This window comes from Xyrauchen texanus, chromosome 38 (assembly GCF_025860055.1).
Source record: "Xyrauchen texanus isolate HMW12.3.18 chromosome 38, RBS_HiC_50CHRs, whole genome shotgun sequence".
Taxonomy (NCBI): domain Eukaryota; kingdom Metazoa; phylum Chordata; class Actinopteri; order Cypriniformes; family Catostomidae; genus Xyrauchen; species Xyrauchen texanus.
The window spans coordinates 36,361,413-36,383,129 of NC_068313.1; the positions used below are offsets into that span (position 1 = coordinate 36,361,413).

The 21,717-nt window shown below is 38.9% G+C and overlaps 2 protein-coding genes across 51 annotated transcripts in view; both read left to right on the forward strand.

Annotated features, from left to right (window-relative positions):
- The window catches only part of LOC127632132 (protein NLRC5-like), a 377,053-nt gene that overhangs the window by 183,315 nt on the left and 172,021 nt on the right, over window positions 1-21,717 (forward strand). For 47 of the 50 annotated variants that reach the window (XM_052110651.1, XM_052110666.1, XM_052110667.1 and 44 more), the window contains 2 exons: window positions 20,435-20,608; window positions 21,112-21,285. The exons of 1 other annotated variant lie outside the window; for it this stretch is intronic. In XM_052110651.1, coding sequence (XP_051966611.1) covers window positions 20,435-20,608; window positions 21,112-21,285 — 348 coding nt within the window. The remainder of the gene's footprint in view (window positions 1-20,434; window positions 20,609-21,111; window positions 21,286-21,717) is intronic. 2 more of the 50 variants (XM_052110665.1, XM_052110691.1) reach the window with 1 other exon arrangement.
- LOC127632156 (NACHT, LRR and PYD domains-containing protein 3-like) overlaps window positions 1-21,717 on the forward strand; it is a 43,680-nt gene that overhangs the window by 5,034 nt on the left and 16,929 nt on the right. The window contains 3 exon segments of the mRNA XM_052110744.1: window positions 3,420-4,126; window positions 4,129-5,254; window positions 7,614-7,787. Coding sequence (XP_051966704.1) covers window positions 3,420-4,126; window positions 4,129-5,254; window positions 7,614-7,787 — 2,007 coding nt within the window.

Sequence of the window (21,717 nt, forward strand, 5' to 3'; positions counted from 1 at the left end):
GATCATCGAGAAAGCAACACACCATATTAAACACCAAGAGAATATAAACTTCTGAACAGGATCACGTGGGAGTGGTGGTGGTGTAGTGAGCTAAAGCACAGAACTTGTAATCAGAAGGTTGCTGGTTCGATCCCCACAGCCATCACCATTGTGTCCTTGAGCAAGACACTTAACTCCAGGTTGCTCCGGGGGGATTGTCCCTGTAATAAGTGCACTGTAAGTCGCTTTGGATAAAATCGTCTGCCAAATGCATAAATGTAAATTCAGTCACTATTTTGTCTTGTTGAATATACAGTATGTGAGGATCTGTGATGTCAAATTGCTTCTTCAGGGCAGTACTAAATAAATACAACATGCAATTTTTATGATCCCTCATTAAAAAAAGATAATGGCATTTTGATGGACTTTTCTCAGTAGCTTCAGTACAAACTGGAAGTTGGAAGAGAAACATGGAAGAGTGGTGCGCTGAAAAGGAGCGAGGTTGATTGAAATTGTAAGCCCGTTTATCGGTCCAATGACGGTCTCCAATAATACGGGTGAAGGTCTCTGCGCGTTACTGTCTTTCTTGTTACGCAACACAAAAATATTAAATGAAATACATTTTCTCTTATGTATTACCTCGTTATTTCATCTGACTCCATAAATGAAAAAGGTTTTTAATGATGTCTGAGTATCATTAAAAGTGAGCGAATGTTATAATTATTCCTTTTAACTCCTTTAATTATACTTTACCCGTTTAGATTAAGAAACTGTCGCTTTGAGGTCCTCGCGTGTTTTTCTCTACACCGCGGGTCTCACGATCACATGCGGCCAGTATTGGATCATCAAACAGAGGTAATTGCTATATACCTGAGATCGGTCACGTTCACGTATACACAATCAAAGATACTTCAGTATAGCCCCATGGAATTGCATACACTTGAATGTAACTTAACGTTTTCTTCAGTAGAGGTCACGGCCACTATTACAGATGTAAGTTGACCAATATAACTTCTCTTATAATAGCTTTGGATTGGCCATGCGTGGTTTCCCGCGTACACTTATCTGGAGAAACATCAGATTAAAACAGAGGTAAGACACACCCGAATTTAGATTGGTCAAGCAGCGTTTGCTGTTCTAAACGGAAATTCCCTTTTTGTCTTTGCAAACCAAGTACACTTGAATCGATGCCAAATATCAGAGGTGTGGACTCGAGTCGCGTGACTTGGACTTGACTCGGACTCGAGTCACTGATTTGATGACTCGCGACTCGATAGAATCAAAAAAGACTTGCGACTCGACTTAGACTTCAGCCGTCTGACTTGGAAATACTTATACTTTTTAAAACCAAAGTTAAGAGTTGTATAATTAAAAATGTGCAGTAAATCAACAATTAATTTCCCAAATAAACGATTAATTTGATTTACAAATCTGCATGTCAACACTCCTTATTCAACCGATCAGACAACCAACCAATCAGATTCCACGAAAGCTGGACCAAGTTTGAAGACCGCGGCGCACATTTAAGGACAAGGACGCAGTAAAAATGATTCCAAAGGTGATATAATTGGGATATATTGAATACAGCGTTAAAGGCAACAAAAGGATTGCAACATGTAGAACCTGTGGTTCCAAAATTACAGACACCTCGTCGACAACGTCCAGTTTTGTGAGGCATCTGAAAATCCACAGACAGAGGTAAGTTGTTAACTAATTTACATCAGCTATGGTTCAGTAACATACATGTATATGGCAGATTTATAGGCTAACAAAGTCTGCATATCGAACCGCAAACTATTGTTTACTGCGGTCAGTAGCGTTTAACGTGTTATAGCAATTGGTGTAATTGATCAAATCTACCCGGTGTTTTATCACGCTGTTGTATGACCTCGATAAAGGAATGCCAGTTATTGTGATCACACACGTTGGTGCTTTTTGAGCATAACTGGTCAGAACATGCATGTAAACAGACTCATTCATTTGCGGACGCGCTGGTCCTCTGTCATGCGTTTAGCTATATTTATTTAATTATATTGGTTATGGTTCTAAAAATCACAAAACCGATCATTTACTCTGTTCGCAGCCCTTTACAGTATATAACTCATATATGCAACTTAAATGTCTGCAATTAGCCACTGCCTGGTAATATTTCAGATTTCATTCACCAGTTCAGCACGTTCAGCGTCTTTTCACTGCGTGTTTAGAGTAAAAGTTTGGTTTGCCTTAATGTGTGTCCAAAGATAAGATCCATGTATCATCTTTATTACCCTCTTTGGTCTTTACAGGTAGATATCGATAAAAAAAAAGAAGATAAAATTAGATTATAAATTAGAAACTTCTAGATAAAATTAGTATAAATTTACTATAGTAATTAATACTCTGATACTAATTTGCGCAAAGCACACTAATGACTTGTTTAAGACTTGAAGCTAAAAGTTGAGGACTTGTAAATTGACTTGGGACTTGACTTGGACTTGCCTGCTTTGACTTGGGACTTGACTCGAGACTTAATGCAATGACTTGAGACTTACTTGTGACTTGGAAAACAATGACTTGGTCCCACCTCTGCCAAATATTAGTTGTCACTAATCTGACGCAGACTTGCGGTAACATACGAATCGTTTAATCTGTTTGGGAAACACAATGTCAGAGTCAGTCAGAATAAAATCAAATGTTGACAATTTATTGATCAGGTAACATAATCAATTCATCAATTCCAATTAGACAGTGATAATCAAAGTTAGACATTTTATCAAGACATAAGAAATTTGAATTGCAATCACCTGATATAAAGTACAAACAGTAAACTGTTTGGGATCGTCTGATTACAGAGAGCCCTGCACAATGTGTCGCCTTTCCTTAAATACCCAAACCATGGACAAAGGGGATTTTGGGAGTGGTTAGGTTTGGAAGTCCTGGGGACATACCTCCAGAATTATAAAGCATTTGGCAAAGACCTTATAACTTCGTTGTCATTAAGTTTACAAACCTGGGAATAAGAGCACAATACCAGACGCACTGAGACATTTTAAATGATTCCAAACATGTTACACTAGTTTCATTATTTGTATACATCACATATTATATTTTGTTGCATGTAGATGGGGGGCAGATGTTTGTGCCTAAATTGGCCTGAGGTTAGATAGAGGTCAGATGTGAGATTTGTGTTTTATTGTCCTTGCTCAGTAGGATGTGTTGACTCAGGTGAAGATGTTCTTCTGTGTGAGAGTTTTTATGACTTGGTTCTCGCAGAGTTCTTTTACTTTTACGACCTCTTGATGTCAGCCTTACAAAATCAATAATAATTAGGGCTGTTGATGTAACGGGTTAATCAATTTATTATATGAAAAATAATGCATAAAAATAAAAACACAATTTATCATGCCCCCTGACCATATGCAAATTCTGATTGAAACTTTGAGTGTCTCAATTTTCTGCAGTGTGGAGAGAGCTGATCTGATCAGATCTGGGACGTCCGATCGGACAGATGCAGTGGATGATGTCCTACAGAGACTCAAAGACACTCACAAAACCATCATGAAGAACAAGTATGAGAGTTTATTTGAGGGAATCAAACTACAAGAGAATCAAACCCTCCTGAACAGGATTTACACACAGCTCTACATCATCGAGGGAGAGAGTGAAGGAGTGAATGAAGAACATGAGGTTTTACAGATGGAGAAAAGTTACAGGACACTCCAAGACACTCCAATCAACTGCAATGACATCTTTAAACCTTTAACTGAACCAGGATGTGAGGAGAAGAGAAGAGAAAACATCAAGACTGTTCTCACTAAAGGCATCGCTGGAATTGGAAAAACAGTCTCTGTGCAGAAGTTCATTGTGGACTGGGCCGAGGGAAAAGCCAATCAAGATGTAGATTTCATGTTTGTGCTTCCATTTCGAGAGCTGAACTTGATTAAAGATCACCAGTACAGTCTTCACAAACTTCTGCTGGACTTTCATCCTGACCTTCATGATCTGGACTCAAAGATTTATGATGAGTGTAAAGTTGTGTTCATCTTTGACGGTCTGGATGAAAGCAGAATTCCTCTGAAGTTTTCAGACAGTGAGAAAGTTTCTGATGTGACTGAGACTTCATCAGTGGGTGTGTTGATGTCAAACCTCATCAAAGGAGATCTGCTTCCTCCGCTCTCATCTGGATCACCTCCAGACCAGCAGCAGCCAATCAGATCCCCTCAGAATACATCAACCGTGTGACCGAAATCCAGGGATTCAATGACCCTCAGAAGGAGGAATATTTCAGGAAGAGAATCAGTGATGAGCATCAAGCCAGCAGAATCATCTCACACATTAGAAGAGCAAGAAGCCTCCACATCATGTGCCACATACCAGTCTTCTGTTGGATCTCATCCACTGTGCTTCAAAACATCCTGAAACAAGATGACAGTGCAGAAATCCCTCAAACTCTGACTGAAATGTACATCCACTTCCTGCTCATTCAGATCAAAATGAGGAATGAGAAGTATGAAGAGAGAGATCCAGAGAAAGTGATTGTGAAACTTGCTGAACTGGCTTTCAAACAGCTGATGAAGGGCAATGTCATGTTCTATGAGGAGGACCTGATTGAGAGCGGCATAGACGTCACTGACGCCTCAGTGTATTCTGGGATCTGCACTGAAATCTTTAAGGAGGAATCTGTGATTCATCAGAGGAAAGTCTACAGCTTCATTCATCTGAGCTTTCAGGAGTTTTTTGCAGCACTTTATGTGTTTTTCTGTTATTTACACAAGAACTGTGAGGTTCTGAAAATGTTTCTAAGAGGAATGTCCACAGCTTGGTGTGAGAAGGTTCCTCTGGATGTGTTTATGATGGAAGTTGTGAATGAAGCCCTGAAGAGTAAAACTGGACATCTGGATCTTTTCCTTCGATTCCTTCATGGCATCTCACTGGAGTCCAATCAGAGACTCTTACAGGATCTACTGAAACACACAGAGAACAAGCCAGAGATCATGAAGAAAATAATCCAAAACCTCAAACAAAATCAAAAACAAAACGTCAGTCCTGAAAGATGGATGAATCTCTCACACTGCTTGATTGAAATGAAAGATAATTCTGTTGTTGAAGAAATGCAGGTCTTTTTAAAATCTGAATCAAAGAAAAGTCTTTCTCTTGCACAATGTTCAACTTTGGCCAACATGATCCTGATGTCAGAGGAGGTGCTGGATGAGTTAGACCTCAACAAATACGAAATAAAAACAAGAGCTTGTCAACAGAGACTCGTACCAGCTGTGAGGAACTGCAGAAAAGCTCTGTGAGTGTTAACATCTAATATTTAATCACTATAATTATCTCTGACAGAAGTTGTGATCTACGGTAGGTTCTTGGGTTTGTGGCAAACTCAGTCATGTCAGCTGACATAAAGAAGAATTAAATTTAACTTTGGATAAAAGTGTCTGGTAAAATGAACAGATGAAGTTTTAAAGTGGTCATGAAATGCTCTATTTTATAATTTTATTATCTTCCCTGAGGTCCACTGATAATGTTAGTAAAGTTTTTCTTTCACTAAATCAGTCACAATTTAGTAATTTTTGATATTTTTCACTCTGGTCTCTGGAGAATAAAGTCTTTTAATGCAAAAATAACTAACGTGCCTCTTTTAAAAGTATTTGGTATATGAGGGAAGATACATTTAAGGAGTTTTAATTCTGATGGTAGGCTGCAGTAAGTTCATAACTTTGAGTTTTAGATCAGCTGTTACTCGTGCCGGTGTGCCCAAATAATTTTCTGCATTTGCAAACAGTAATTTACACTCGCAAATGTGAGAAACGCAGTAGAGCCCTGATTATTGTACATAATTCACACAATTTACAGTATCCAAACTGTGTAAATTAAATAGTATTTGTCATTTTTATCTTTAATAAAATAAAAATATTTGGGGACCCTAATGCCTTATGGGCCATTTCAGTAGTATTTAGTGAACTATGACTTCTCAATACCAGCTTTTAATACCAAGAGTTTTAAAAGTTATCAAAGCTATCAAGTATTTAAGTAAATATTCAGAATGAAATGCAACATAAAACTGCTACTGGTCTTAACTTTATGATTATAATACATTCATTCTTTTTAAAGCTACTAAAGTTACTCAGTCGTGGGCAGTGAGTGTTTTCTTGTTCTGGTTGTTTGATTATTATAATGACACACTAGACCACAGCAGGTCTATTAGCTTACATTTATACTTACAAGTCTGACATTTTAATACAAATCTGCTTTTTTTCTCCGCTGTGTACTTTAACTTTAGACATCACTCTCAGTGTTTACATGAATACCTCACCAAGACAGACATTTTGGTGGAATTTTTAAATGTATTTGATCGTTCAGGCATGCATTAGCGCGAGCATTTTCAGCACACACACATACGCCACCTGTCAATCTAACAGGGCGCAGCTGTTACTAGATTGCTTGTAAATGTTTTAATTGTGTGCTTTTGATTACTTTCAACAGCAGAATATCACAGCTCTCACAAACATAGCTGGTTATTTTTTGTTATTGACGTTTTAATCAGTCTGCTTGTCGGGTAAATACAATTCTCACAATACATTTCGGTGAGGTCTATCCTAAGTCCAAGTTTCAGGCAATGGCATATGATGTGTTTCAGTTTCAGTTTCATCATACCACGGTGGTGGAATGACCTTCCCAACTCAATCCGGGAAGCTAACTCACTCTCTATCTTCAAACAACGGCTAAAAACACATCTTTTCCAAAAGCACTTAACCGGTCAATAAAAAAAAAAATATATATATATATATATATTTACATTTCTTGTTGCACTTAAATCTGTTTTGTATACTATTATGATGATAGTGAAACTTTGTAATATGGCACTTTTTGTACCACTGTCTCCCTAAGATGATTCGCTGATGTTCTTCCTCTTTTGTAAGTCGCTTTGGATAAAAGCGTCTGCCAAATGAATAAATGTAAATGTAAATGTATCCCATGTCTTATGGTTGGAGTTGGCATCAGTTCATCCTGATGTCTGCTTGTCCGGTTGGGTAAGTAAAATTCTCTTTCACTTCCCTCTTCAAAAATCCACTTGTCCTGCTTGGGGCTGATTGAATGGGAGTGAGAGACGCTTTTCCAACACAACTGCACAAAACACAAATTTGGCAACTGTGGCAGGACAAATTGGACCTCCACATTCTAGGTAATTAATAGGAAACACTGGTATGTTTATGTATAAAAATTCTAAATAGTCCAGATGGGGTCCCCTTTGGTGTTCAGGAATAGTTGGCCACACTAGGCCTATTTGTCCTGCTCTCTCTGTGAACAAACTGAATGCCAATGGTGCGATGATGTAAAGTTGGTGTTGATGTTTTTACACTGTAGAGGCAGTCATTAATAAATGGGCCCCCCTTGTGATGTTGCGTTGTCGCTGAATTAAATAACGAGTCATTTTAGCAGCTTGGTTTCAATAAAAGCTTTTATTGATTTGAGGATTAAGTTTTGAAATTTACAGCATGTTTTTATAATAGAAAGACATCAGAATATCAAGCAAAATTTGATCCCTCTTGACATGATCCCTCTAAGTTTCATTTACAAAATGTGAAATTGTCATGACCATAAGTAATTTGCTCATCTTTATTTGATTGCTGTACATGCTTCCTGTTTTTTAGTATGTCCGGCTGTAATCTGACGGTTCAGCACTGTGAAATTGTGTCATCAGCTCTACAATCATCAAACTCTCCTCTGAGAGAGCTGGATCTGAGTAACAATGACCTGCAGGATTCAGGAGTGAAGCTGATCTCTGATGCACTGAAGAGTACAAACTGTAAACTAGAGATATTGAGGTTTGTGTTTCTTTTGATTTTGCAAATGTAAAAAAATACTTTCTCATATCCCAATTTCTTTTCTTTTCAAAAAATGTATTTTTGGTCCTCAAATACAATTTTTCATAATTCACTAGCAAAGACCACGCCTCAACAATGAAGATGAAGTATTTTTATTGAAAGGTCGTGTTTGGATGAAATAGGGAGGGAAGGATGTTGAGGTCCTCGATCCGGCTGATCGGGGAGTCTTGGCGGGGAGACTCAGAGTGGGGGCTTCGTCTCGCTAGGTAGCAAGCCAGGTGGCTGGAAGACCCCCAAAGTTTTAGACGAGCAGATATGGGCTTGAGCTTGACGGAGATCATTGAGATTATTGCGGATGTATGAGCGATATGCTTCGGATGACCAGCGACCTAGCACTCTGATCGTTCCATCCGAGATACCTGTGCTGGCGGCCGTGGTGGCTGCTCCGATCCGGAAGGAATGGATGGAGTAGTGTTCAGGAGATATTCCGGAGACGCTGAGGATATTTTGAAAGTGTTTGTTAAACCAGAATCTTGTAGCCATTTTTTTGTTCTCTGCGAGAAAGAGTGGTTCTTGAGGTAATGAGTGGTTGGTATATCTGGAAAGAATGTATTTGGAAAGTGGCTCGTATGGACTGAGAAAGGAGTCGAGGCGAAAAATGTAGATGGGGAATGACTCTCCTAGTTGGTCGGTTTTACTTTTCTTCAGCGTATATATGAGGGAATCTGAAGTATGAGCTGTGATGTCCGAAAGGCTTGGATGAATAGCGGGGTTGAAGGCAGAAGTAGATGGGGTGAATTCAGAGCACCTCAGGAAGCCGAAAAATGTGAGGAGGAACATGGACTCCAGCGTTTTGTCGACCAAAGGACTCAAGTAGCCAGAGCGTAGCGTGAGGATGCATTGGCTAAGAAGGTCTGAAGTTAACGGCAAGCGTTTAGAGAGGGGGACTGATTCGTGTTTCCGTAGACCTTTGATGAGCATCGACACGTGAGAATGAGAAATGGAGTGGCATGGGTTGCCGGTAGCGAGTTTGTGGATAAAGTTGATTCCGGATAGGTAGGTTTGAATGGAGGATGCGCGGATTTTTTGAATGGAATGGGCATGAGTGACAAAGTTGCAAATGGACCAAACCTCTGTCTGTGTACAGCTGAATGTCTTCTGGTTGAGTGATGTAGTCGTTATAGAAGAAGGATATGCCGTTCCATGAAGATAGGAACTTTTGCCAGAGGTGCATTTCCATTTTACAAGCTTCGTCCAGAGTGACTTTGTCATGGAGAGAGGGGATTGTTGCTGCTTTTGTTAGGAGATTGGAAAGGAAACATTTTCCTTGGGGAATTATTCTGATGGCGTAGTTAAGGTGACCAAGGAGCGCTAACAGTTGTTGCTTTGTGCACCTGACTGCTAGAAGATAATTTGATAGGAGCAGTGATATGCGATGTATTTTCGTGGGAGGCAGAGATGCTTGGAAGGTGACGGAGTCTAAAGTGATACCTAGAAACTCGATAGAAGTGTGTGGCCCTGAGGTTTTCTCTTTTGACAGGGGAACGCCAAGTTCATGAAAGACTTTGATGAGGGTGGAAAGCCCTGAGTGGGGAGGTGCTGATGGGGGTGTGATGATGAGGAAGTCATCGAGAAGATGGAGGACGTTGGGAAGCTTGTAGTTATTGATGAGGATCCAGCATAAGGCCTCTGAGAGGGAGTCGAAGATCTTGGGGCTGCTTCTACAGCCGAAGGCAAGGCGCACTGCAAAATAATAGGCTCCTTTCCAGAATATTCCAAAGTAACGCCAGAAATCTGGGTGAATGGGCATGACTTTGAAAGCATTGGTGATGTCTGCTTTAGAGAGCCATGCTCCGTGGCCTGCCTTGCGGATGAGAGTGATGGCGTGGTCGATGGTTGCATATTGCATAGAGAAGTCAGGGGCTGGAATGATGCTATTAATACTAGGAACGTTAGTGCCGTGGGGGGAAGAGAGATCGATGATTAATCTCTTTTTTTCCGGAGTATTTCCTAGTGGCGATGCCAATGGGGCTAACGCGGAATGGAGAAAATGGAGGCTCTTTGAATGGGCCTATCATGAAACCTTGCTGGACTTCTTTGGCTATTAGTGTGTCAACGGTGTCTGACTCAGAGAGTGCGGACTGCAGGTTATGTGGGGAACAAAAATTTTCTGGATGTATTTCTATACCTGGATGGAAACCGTTTTTGAACCCATTGGTAAGGAAGTCGACAAACTCTCTGTCGGGGTGATCCAGTAAGGCGGTGGCTAGGGCTTTTACCTTAACTGGTGTACTGAGATACTTAAGTAGTCAGTCTGGTAGAGCGGTTGGGTTGTGGGGGAAAGAGTTCCTTGCGTGGGCACCGCTGCAGAAGGAACAGGTGTGAAGGAGTCTGCAGTTGGAAAGGGAGCAGCCAAGGTTGTTGAAGTTGTTACATACCATTCTGCCTCCTTGATAGAGGATTGGTCGTCCTCTTTTGTCGATGCTTTTGGATAAGGGAACGTAAGCTGTGGGGCGTATATCGAGGGGTTTTGGAATAATGGGAGGAGGTGGGGCTGCTGTAGATAGTCAGTTGAGTACCGAGTTTTTGCGTGCTGAGGAGGGTTGAGAGTGGAAGGGTGTGATGACAGTGCACGCTGAGGCTGGATGTGATGGTGCTCCTCAAAGCTCGCAGGAGAGTGAAGTGCGGGCTGCGAAAATGCGGCAGTAGATTTCAGCGTCGAGGGTACCCCAGTATGTTCCTTGGTTGAACTGCTGTAACCGACCTGCTGCTTGAGTGGCGAAAAGAACGTGGTAGTTGTCAAAGCCTGTCCCTCCAAAACGTACGGCCATGTCTAATATAACTGATAGGTAGTCGTCTAGCTCGGTCCTTCGATCTGGATAGATGGAGCAAATTATGTCGCGGTAAATCGAAAAAGCTAAAGCTAATTCGGTAGGGGTGAGGTCTTTAGAGCGGGAATTTATTGTGTGGCTGAGCTGCATTAAGCCTAGACTGGTTTGCAGCTCTCTGGGCTGGCTGATATTTGAGAGGGATGGCTGAAGAAGTTGGGCTAGGTCGGTGTAGTTACCTGATAGGATTTGTAAGCGTAAGGATGAAGAAATGGGGGAGGGTCGATGAATTGATGAAGCTGGGCGAGGAGGTGGTGCTGCTGTAGCGAGGGTATACGGGCTACTGTTTATTGGCAGATGTGAGGGTATTGGGAAGGGGTGGAGTTAGGATGGGTGAGGGAGGGGAAAAGGGGTGGATTAGTTGGAAAGAAAGAAGAAATAGGATGAGGTTGAAAAGGTCCATTGAGAGGTAGATTTCCAGGGTATACTGCAAAGGAAACTTGATTTGGGTAGGTTGATGGAGAGGAACTAGGAATGACGGGAGCCGTGGTGCTATTAACGGCTGAAGGGAGGGTAGAGGAATGGATGGTGGGATGAAAGGATGTAAGTGCGTGAGGATTTGAAGCTGTTTGTGAGCATAGGGATGAAAAGAAGGATGTAATGATCTGGGACAGATCTGAGGTAGAAGGAGCAGATAATGCTGGAATTTGCGCTTGGGCTCCACTAGGTGGCGCGGATGCTGCTGGCTGAGGCCGCTGTGGAGGAAGCGTGGTGACGTTACGAGTGACGGTGGGAGGATCGCGTGAGAATGCCGGATGTGTTGGGGGCTCAGGGTTTGTAGTTGCTGATGTGTTGGATGCTGTATAAAGTTGAAATAATCTTGATTTATTGTCGGAGCGGCTGAAGCGGATGCCTTTATCGTTGAGGGCTCGCTGAAGGCGGGCCACGGTCCAGTCTTTAATGCTGTTCTTTGGAGACGTGCCGTGAACACGAACGCGAGCTCGCCTTGGAGGACTGCGGGTGGATGAATGAGAGAGATGCTGTTCACGAGGAGATCGATCGCGACCGTGCCTGTGGCGATCTCTGATAGTAGCTCTCGTGAGCGGGGAAGAGCGGTCCTGTGATCGAGTCGGGGTTGGAGAAATCTCCGACGGTGAGCTTGGATGGGAATGCCCACGGGTTTGAGGAATAAGAACAGCGGAGCGCAGCCGGTGTGGAATTTGGCTGTGTGAGGACTGTTGGGACGATTTCCTGGGTGAAGGATCGTTTGTTCGAAATAAATCTTCGTCTGATTCGGAAGGGTTGATCTGAAGCTCGGGATCCATGGTAAGTGAGACCGTTGAGAAACTGAGACAAACGGAGCTGAGGAGGTTGGTTCATTATAAGTGCGTTGACGGGCAGAAGCTGATTGGTTGAGGCGTGGTCCGCTCCCGAACTTTAGTTAACTTGTTAACTTCATTAAATTTAAATAAACATAATAACCGAAAAAGTGTAGACTGAAGCCTTTGCTTATTGTGCCTACCCTTTTTCTATATTATCTAATGAGCGTCACTTTTCTCAGTGAATTTGATTCATACAAGATAAACAAAATAGTAACAGAAGCCATTTCCCCAAATGTGCATACATAACTACAAAGGTACACATTTCAAACATTAATACATTAGTTTAAATATTCCATACACAAATTATTTAAATTGAGTTTAGTTATTTATCACTCTATTTTAAATATTTTCTTGAATTTACAAAGTGAACTACACATATTTAATTCCTTGTCACAATTATTCCATAGCTTTACCCCTTTAACAGATATACATCTTATTTTTTATATTTGTTCTTGCCCTTATTTTTTTAAACAGGTACATTCCTCTTTATACTGACATTCTCTTATTTCAAACAGCCTCTGAATACAATTTGTAAGTAAATTATTATAAACTTTATACATTATCTGTGCATTATCTGTGCAACTAAAGTCAATAAATAATATATTTGTTGGTTTGTAATAGTCAACCGTTTTTATAATCCTTATTGCTCTCTTCTGTAACATATATTGAATTTATTTTAGCTTTACATGTATGACCCCATACCTCCACACAGTAAGTAATGTATGGAACTATGAGTCAACAATACAGTGTATATATAATGAGTTTTCATTCAAAATGTATTTTGTTCTATTTAATATTGCAATAGTTTTAGACATTTTGGTTTTTACATTATTTATATGTGGTTTCCAACATAATATATTCAGGGCTCGCAAAATCACTAGCCCAACTTCCCGAGGCTATTGTGTTTTCCAGTTGGGCTACCAAAATGCATCACTGGCCTACCCAACGGGCTATCTGAAATAGTGTAATCAAATTTCTTCCTTGATTCACATTATTCACACTCTTGACTTGTTATTTTAAGGACAAATATGATCGCGGAAGTTTTTGATCATGCTGATTTGTCAGCAGTGATGTTTAGCTTCAAAACGTGTATCGAGTACGCAGCACAATTTCTCACGAATCTCCGTCCCAGAGCTTTTGTTTTAAGAGAAACACATGATCAATAAAAAAAAAGAAGCCCCACTTTCACGTGAATGCTTCACTTTGCATGTCAGAATGCTTGATTCCATGTGCTAACACACATACTATCATATATTCTGCTATTTAAACAGCATAAAATAATTAGAGCACCATTTACTTGCCTCAAAAAACTTTGTTATTATTATTATTCTATTTAATTTATTGACACTTTAATATATGAATCATTCCATCAAAAAATTAACACATTTAGCGTTGTCAGGCTTTTTATTTTTCACTTATTGATGATTCTAATTTGATTATTTTATATTCAATTGTTGATATGTGTTTTGAAAAAGTTTTTGATTGATGATTTACCTAACCAATTTTCTACATTAAACAATTGTCTTTTTTATTTGGGCTACCAAATAAATATTCTTATTTATTTGGGCTTGTAAAATTAATTTCGGGCTACCAAAATCTGAGGAGTGCCTTCCCAAAGGTCTACCAGAGATTTTGAAATTTTGCGAGCCCTGATATTATCTATTACAACACCCAGAAATTTATTTTCATACACTCTTTCTATTTCCTCATTATTAATCCTAATTTTAGTTTTAATTAATACATTGCAGATTACTAAATAATATGACCTTTGTTTTATTTAAATTCAATGAAAACCTATTATTATCAAACCACTTTTTTTTTAAGACTATCAATTCAATTTCCACTGTATTCAGAAGCTGTTCCAATTTTTCCCTGAACAACATACATTTGTGTCATCTGCAAACAGGACAATTTGTAATACTTTAGACACTTTACAAATATAATTTATATACAGTACAAACAATTTGGCACCTAGCACCGAACCTTGTGGAACACAACAAGTGACTTTCATTAGTTCCAATTTAAAATGATTTATTTGTACAATTTGATATCTATCAGCAAGGTAATTTCTTAACCCTCTGGGGTCTGAGGGTATTTTGGGCCCTGGAGAAGTTTTGACATGCCTTGACATTTGTGCTTTTTTCAGTTGCTTAAAAACATATTAATGGCTAAAGTCTGATAACACTGTATTCAGCACAAACTGGGCTACAATAATATGGGAGCAACATGTGTGTGCATGTTTGTATTTTTGAGAAAATAATGTTTATGCATGGTTTTTGAAAAAACTAAAATTTTAAGTCACTCAAATAAGGCCATATAACACATACTAAATATTTGTCCACAAGACTTTTGAGAACTAGATCTTGTAGACGAGAGTTTTTGCTACAAAATGATTTGAAAACCATCTTGATCACTTATTCATACAAAACAATATAGTAATTAAACTTTTGTAAGACAATTTTAGTGTTGATGGGTAATATGCGAGGAGGCGTGAATGATCATGAATATTGATTGTAATTCACACCTGAGTAGACAAGAGGAGGAGGCTTAATGTCCAAAATCAGGTTTTAAGTTAAAAGTAATCTGACTATATATTTTCTTTACATAAAGACTTTACTTAATTTTAGACCTACACTACCGTTTAAAGAAGTCTCTTCTGCTCACCAAGACTGGATTTATTTGATCCAAAATACAGAAAAAACATTAATATTCTGAACTCTTTACAATTTAAAAGAAAAGTTTTCTATTAAAATATATTGTAAAATGCAATTTGTGATCAAAGCTGAATTTTCAGCATCATTACTGCAGTCTTCAGTGTCACATGATCCTTCAGAAATCATTATAAGATGCTGATTTTCTAATATGGGCATATTTAAAGTGCATTTTACTCATTTAACCCTAACACATATTTGCAAGCACAAGCTTTGTTGATGATAATGAGGCAAGTCTGGAAACAGTCCCACTAGTACAGTGTTTCTCAACGGGGGCGGTACCGCCCCCTAGGGGGCATTTGGACAGTGTTGGGGGGCGGTGTGAACGAGGCAGCAGAGAGGGGGGCGCTCAGGCACAAATGGGGGCCGTTACTCAGAGGTACTCAACAGGCGGCCTGCGCAAAAATCTTTTCAGCTCTTCTCCTTAGCCTATGTCTTCGTCTTGCTCGGATTACTGCTGCCACTTCACCAGGAGGATATGCCAGGAGAGCCGCTTCCTAAGTTACACGTGCTTTTAAGAGGCGGAGAATTTTCAGCGCAAAATAGAGGCGCGCTTTCACCGGCTTTTTCTGTACATAACGCGGAATACATAATTAGGCGCATAATTAGTGCTCAGAGCTCACATTAATTAATTAAATAATTAATTAATTAATAAAAAAAAAGTGGCTGTTTTTGACGTCGTTTTTTCTTCGGTTCAGCTCAGGTGGCCGAGCTGTTGTCGTCTTTGTTCGTCATTTGAAATCAAATGACCGTTTGTAGGCTATTCAAATTTGAAGCCTAGTATATATTGCCTAATTGAGTGCGTGAACGACCGCTGCTTTTTCATTGGCCATTTAGGTTAGTTACGTTATTGTTCACGTGAATGGTTCAGCTTAAAAAAATTTGTGTGTGAGCCTGAATTTGTTTGAATTTCTAAATACATTTGCAATACCTTTCAAACAATCCATGTGTTTTTGCATTTTTTTCCAAACACAATATTACTCAACTTGAGGCTTTTACATGTAGTTTATACAATAAGAAACTTCTGTTTCAGTTTTTTTTTTTTTACCAAAAACTCAGGCTTCAGGTATCAATGTTGCAATTGTTTGGCTGTAATAGTATTTCTGAAGTGTTTTTTTTTTTTTTTTTTTTAGGGGCGTTAAGAGGATCATGAAGAGGTCAGGGGGGCGTTTGTTCAAAAAAGGTTGAGAACCACTGCACTAGTAAAATATGCACATGTTTACATAAATTAGCATGCCAGCTAATTAAAACTAAACTTACTCATCTGAAATTGTATCCTCTGCTGGATCAAGTCTCTCATTAAAATACAAACGTTCATCGGAGTCCCGCTCTTCTTGTGAGGAAAATGTTAACTCTTTCTTACAATCCTGGAGCTTTCTCGCCTATGTATTGTTGCAAATGTGCAGAAAAAAATGAATGAATTGTGTTTACATTAAACCTCACAGTGGGGGGCGTGTACATTTGAGTTGATCGTCTCAGCACATTAGTGTATGAATGGCGCGCTCTGCTGGTGGGTGTGATCACATTACAGATAATTAGATAGACCAGTAAAAACTGTACATCACTTTGTTTCAAACAGATTGCATTGCAGGAGAATATTTGTTTTAAATTTCAATTGTTTTATTTAAAAGTAGACATTTTAAGCTTTCTTTAGACATATGTTACATGTTTGTGCGATAAGTATTTGCAGAGTTTCAGTTCATTTTAGTGACCTGTTTCTGAAATATGCTCGTGAACAGAGACTGTTTACAGCTCACCCTTTTTATTTTCTTTATTTTACAAAAGCACAAGATTTTGTTGTTATTGTGAGTGTACACAAATAAAAGTAGACACTTTATAGTCTCTAATGATGTCTTACACTTATCTGTATACCAAAAATGACGGAGTATTTTAAGTTGTTTCTGCTGTAACTAAAATATCCAGCAGGACGCGCCGGCGCATCCGTTGACCCCAGAGGGTTAACCAAGAGAAGGCTTTTCCTCTTATAACATATCTCTCCAGTTTCATCATTAATAATCTGTGATCAATAGTGTCAAAAATTTTTTTTTTAAATCTAGGAACACCCCCACAGTATATTCATTACTATCCATTGCGGTGGAAATATCTTCTACCAGTTCCACCAACGCCATTGAGGTTGACCTATTAGCTCTAAAGCCATACTGATGTTTGCTCAATAAATTGTGTTTATCTATAAAATTATTAGGGCTGTCAATTGATTACAATTTTGAATCAAATTAATTACACAGTGTCCCGATTAATTAATCGCATATATACAAATATTCGCTGAGAAAGCCCCTCATATAACAATAATTCAATATATAATTATACATAGTAATCTTTAAAGATGTAAAAATGATATATATATACACTCACCTAAAGGATTATTAGGAACACCTGTTCAATTTCTCATTAATGCAATTATCTAATCAACCAATCACATGGCAGTTGCTTCAATGCATTTAGGGGTGTGGTCCTGGTCAAGACAATCTCCTGAACTCCAAACTGAATGTCAGAATGGGAAAGAAAGGTGATTTAAGCAATTTTGAGCGTGGCATGGTTGTTGGTGCCAGACGGGCCGGTCTGAGTATTTCACAATCTGCTCAGTTACTGGGATTTTCACGCACAACCATTTCTAGGGTTTACAAAGAATGGTGTGAAAAGGAAAACATCCAGTATCGCGGCAGTCCTGTGGGCTGAAAATGCCTTGTTGATGCTAGAGGTCAGAGGAGAATGGGCCGACTGATTCAAGCTGATAGAAGAGCAACTTTGCCTGAAATAACCACTCGTTACAACCGAGATATGCAGCAAAGCATTTGTGAAGCCACAACACGCACAACCTTGAAGCGGATGGGCTACAACAGCAGAAGACCCCACCGGTACCACTCATCTCCACTACAAATAGGAAAAAGAGGCTACAATTTGCAAGAGCTCACCAAAATTGGACCGTTGAAGACTGGAAAAATGTTGCCTGGTCTGATGAGTCTCGATTTCTGTTGAGACATTCAGATGGTAGAGTCAGAATTTGGCGTAAACAGAATGAGAACATGGATCCATCATGCCTTGTTACCACTGTGCAGGCTGGTGGTGGTGGTGTAATGGTGTGGGGGATGTTTTCTTGGCACACTTTAGGCCCCTTAGTGCCAATTGGGCATCGTTTAAATGCCACGGCCTACCTGAGCATTGTTTCTGACCATGTCCATCCCTTTATGGCCACCATGTACCCATCCTCTGATGGGTACTTCCAGCAGGATAATGCACCATGTCACAAAGCTCGAATCATTTCAAATTGGTTTCTTGAACATGACAATGAGTTCACTGTACTAAAATGGCCCCCACAGTCACCAGATCTCAACCCAATAGAGCATCTTTGGGATGTGGTGGAACGGGAGCTTCGTGCCCTGGATGTACATCCCACAAATCTCCATCAACTGCAAGATGTTATCCTATCAATATGGGCCAACATTTCTAAAGAATGCTTTCAGCACCTTGTTGAATCAATGCCACGTAGAATTAAGGCAGTTCTGAAGGCGAAAGGGGGTCAAACACAGTATTAGTATGGTGTTCCTAATAATCCTTTTAGGTGAGTGTATGTATGTGTGTGTATGTATATGTATGTATCAAGCGTGCCACACAAGCCCTCAAAAGTGAAGCCAAAACGTCTCGATCGCCCCCCCGGTGACTGGTCCTAGTATAGGTCATAAACCCCGCCTCCCCATGTTATTCAACGGGACGTGAGACCAACTAAACAATTAAATTACACTTCACATATCTTTTTTCCAAAGATAGTTTCTGTCATTTACTGTCGTTTCTATCACGTTGATGTCATTTCAAGTGTTTGTTTCAAAATAAGTTTGTTTTTAGTTATTTGATGCTATAAAAACGGTGCTGTGACATCATGATTGACAGCTGTGATTGACAGGTTCTCTGAGCGAAGTAGTCACTGAAGCACCAACGGACTATTTTTCGGGATCTTTGGAGGACTGAGGAGATTTGAGCTTTAAATGTAATATCTAAATTTCTATAATTCATTATTTCACACCGTCATAATGGGTTGTTCTGCAGTAGAATGTGCTAACCAAATTGTGATGGTTGTTTAATTGTAGTAATATGAGTACTCGTATTTTACAGTATAGGATATATTATTGTGTTAAATATGTTTTAAATATGACTATGTGGTTAGTAGTTGTATTTACCTTATTTTAACGAGGTACTGCAATCAGCAGACATCAAAATTGGAGAGGAACGGAGCAGACAGAGGCCTTTTTTTCTTTTTAAGAAAAGTGCAGGGGGCGTGTGCTTGCGATTGATTCAGCGAGAGTGAGGGCGGGGCCTTGATTTCGCGGCTTTACTTCCTGCTCACTACTGCGCAGGTCTGGTCCCTAAATCGCAACTGCGCAGACTCAAGTCCCAAGATGTCAGCGCCATATCGGGACACTGACGGCTTCAGTTCTCACCAATGGAAAAGAGCAAAGGGGCGTCGTCCATCTTTTTTACAGTCTATGATATGTGATATATATATATATATATATATATATATATATATATATATATATATATATAATATTATATATATAATATTATATATATAATATTATAAAATAAAAAATATTCAGATAATTAAAATTCATTACATTCTTGTAGCAGAGGAGATGATCATTGATAAGACAATACAAAAAGCGGCTTTAGAATACAATGTATTGTTTACTACCATATAATTGATCATAAGTCAATCATTGGCATACAGTTCACAGCAATCCATTACACAAGTGACTGTCAATCAGTTGGAGATTTATTATGAGGGCTTGTTTAAGGACCGTAAATTTACACTTGCGTTAGACATGCTTGTGTAGTGTCTCGGGTGCGTTGCGTCATAAACCTAAAATGTTTAGGTCACTGTGTCAAGTTAAATATAGTTTAATACTCAATCTTTAAACACATCTTCCCCAAGATCCCTTAGTTCACATTTGCACTCCTTCAAGTGTTTTGAACGCAAGAACGTAACGCATGTTTGCTTTGTTCTGCCTACTGAAGTATTTTCTTCACTGTATAAATTCATACAGCTGAAGTTTCACTTACTGCCCTCTGGAGTAAACAGGTGGTACTACAAGCTTGCATTTCTCAGGAATCTTCCTTATTATGGTCCGGGGCATTGCGATTAATTGCGTTCATTTTTTTCAACGCGTTATTTTTTGTTAAATTAAATTGCATTAAATCGACAGCCCTAAAAATGATCAAACCTATGTACAAGTAATTTCTCTAAAATTAAAAAAAAAAAAACACTGGTGTTGATTTAGTTATTTAGTAAGTTGGTGGTAGTTTGACTTCCTGAAGAGTGAAAACACTGTGACTTTATGACACTATGTTTATGACACTGGTTTGTTTGTTTGAGCATTCTGACATTTTAACTTCTAACTCAACCCATGTTGTGGGTTTGGGGTGGAACTAAATGTTTGTATGATCAATGGCAGAAGTATGGCAAGGCAGTAGAAGTGTTTGGGAAACCTGTCTGGGAACAATCGTTATTTTTGCAATTCTGTTTTGTTGCAGAAACGACACACTTAAAGATAAATTTATATATTTATGTAGATATACAGCAGTCATCTATCTTTTTTTTCTTTTTTGAAAATCATTTGTTTCTTGTATCAGTTACGTTCTATAATGAAAAATATATTTTTATCAATAGAAACATTTTAAATAATTATTTTGTTTTTCATTATCCTGTTTAGATTGTGCGGCTGTAATCTCACTGATCAATGTTGTGAAAGTCTGGCTTCAGCTCTACAATCATCAAACTGTCCTCTGAGAGAGCTGGGCATGAGTAACAATGACCTGCAGGATTCAGGAGTGAAGCTGATCTCTGATGCACTGAAGAGTACAAACTGTCATCTGGAGATACTGAGGTTTGTGTTTCTTTTAATTTAGCAAATGTTAAAATACTTTCTCATATCCCAATTTAATGTTCAATGTCAATTATAATTAAGCCATTGGTAGATTGACTTCCTGAAGAGTGATAACACTGACTTTGTGACACTATGAAAACACTGGTGTGTTTGTTGGAGCACTCTTGACATTTTAACGTCTGACTCAACCCATGTTTTGAGTATAGGGTGGGACTAACTGTTTTTTGACCAATGGCAGAAGTATGGCAAGGCAGTAGGAGTGTTTGGTTAAGCTGTCTGGGAACTATCATAATTTTTGTAATTATGTTTCATGCTGCTAGTGTTGCAAAAATGACAAACTTCAATTTAAATTCATATGTTTATGAAGATGTACGGCAGTCATCTGTCTTTCTTTTTTAGAAAACCATTTGTTTCTCATGTCTATTATGTTCCATAATTAAAACTATATTTTTATCAATTGAAAATTGTTATATAATAATTTTGTTTTTCATTATCCTGTTTAGTTTGTGCGGCTGTAATCTCACTGATCAATGTTGTGAAAGTCTGGCGTCAGCTCTACAATCATCAAACTCTTCTCTGAGAGAGCTGGACCTGAGTAACAATGACCTGCAGGATTCAAGAGTGAAGCTGATCTCTGATGCACTGAAGAGTACAAACTGTCATCTGGAGATACTGAGGTTTGTGTTTCTTTTAATTTAGAAAATGTTAAAATACTTTCTCATATCCCAATTTAATTTGTAGTGTCAACTATAATCAAGCCATTGGTTTGACTTCCTGAAGAGTGAAAACACTGTGACTTTGTGACACTTTGAAAACACTGGTGTGTTTGTTGGAGCACTCTGACATTTTAACTTGTGACTCAAACCATGTTGTGAGTTTGTGGAGGGGCTAACTGTTTGTCTGATTAATAGCAGTAGGAGTGTTTGGGAAATCTGTGTGGGAATGATCATTAAGTTTTGTGCCACTATATTAATTGGTTAAAAATTTATTTTAATTGGTGATGCTGATATCTAAAGAGCAGGGTGGCTGATAGGCCAATACAATGCTGATATATCACACAATTTAATATAGTAAATAACAAACATAAACTTGCTAAAATAGTAAAAAAT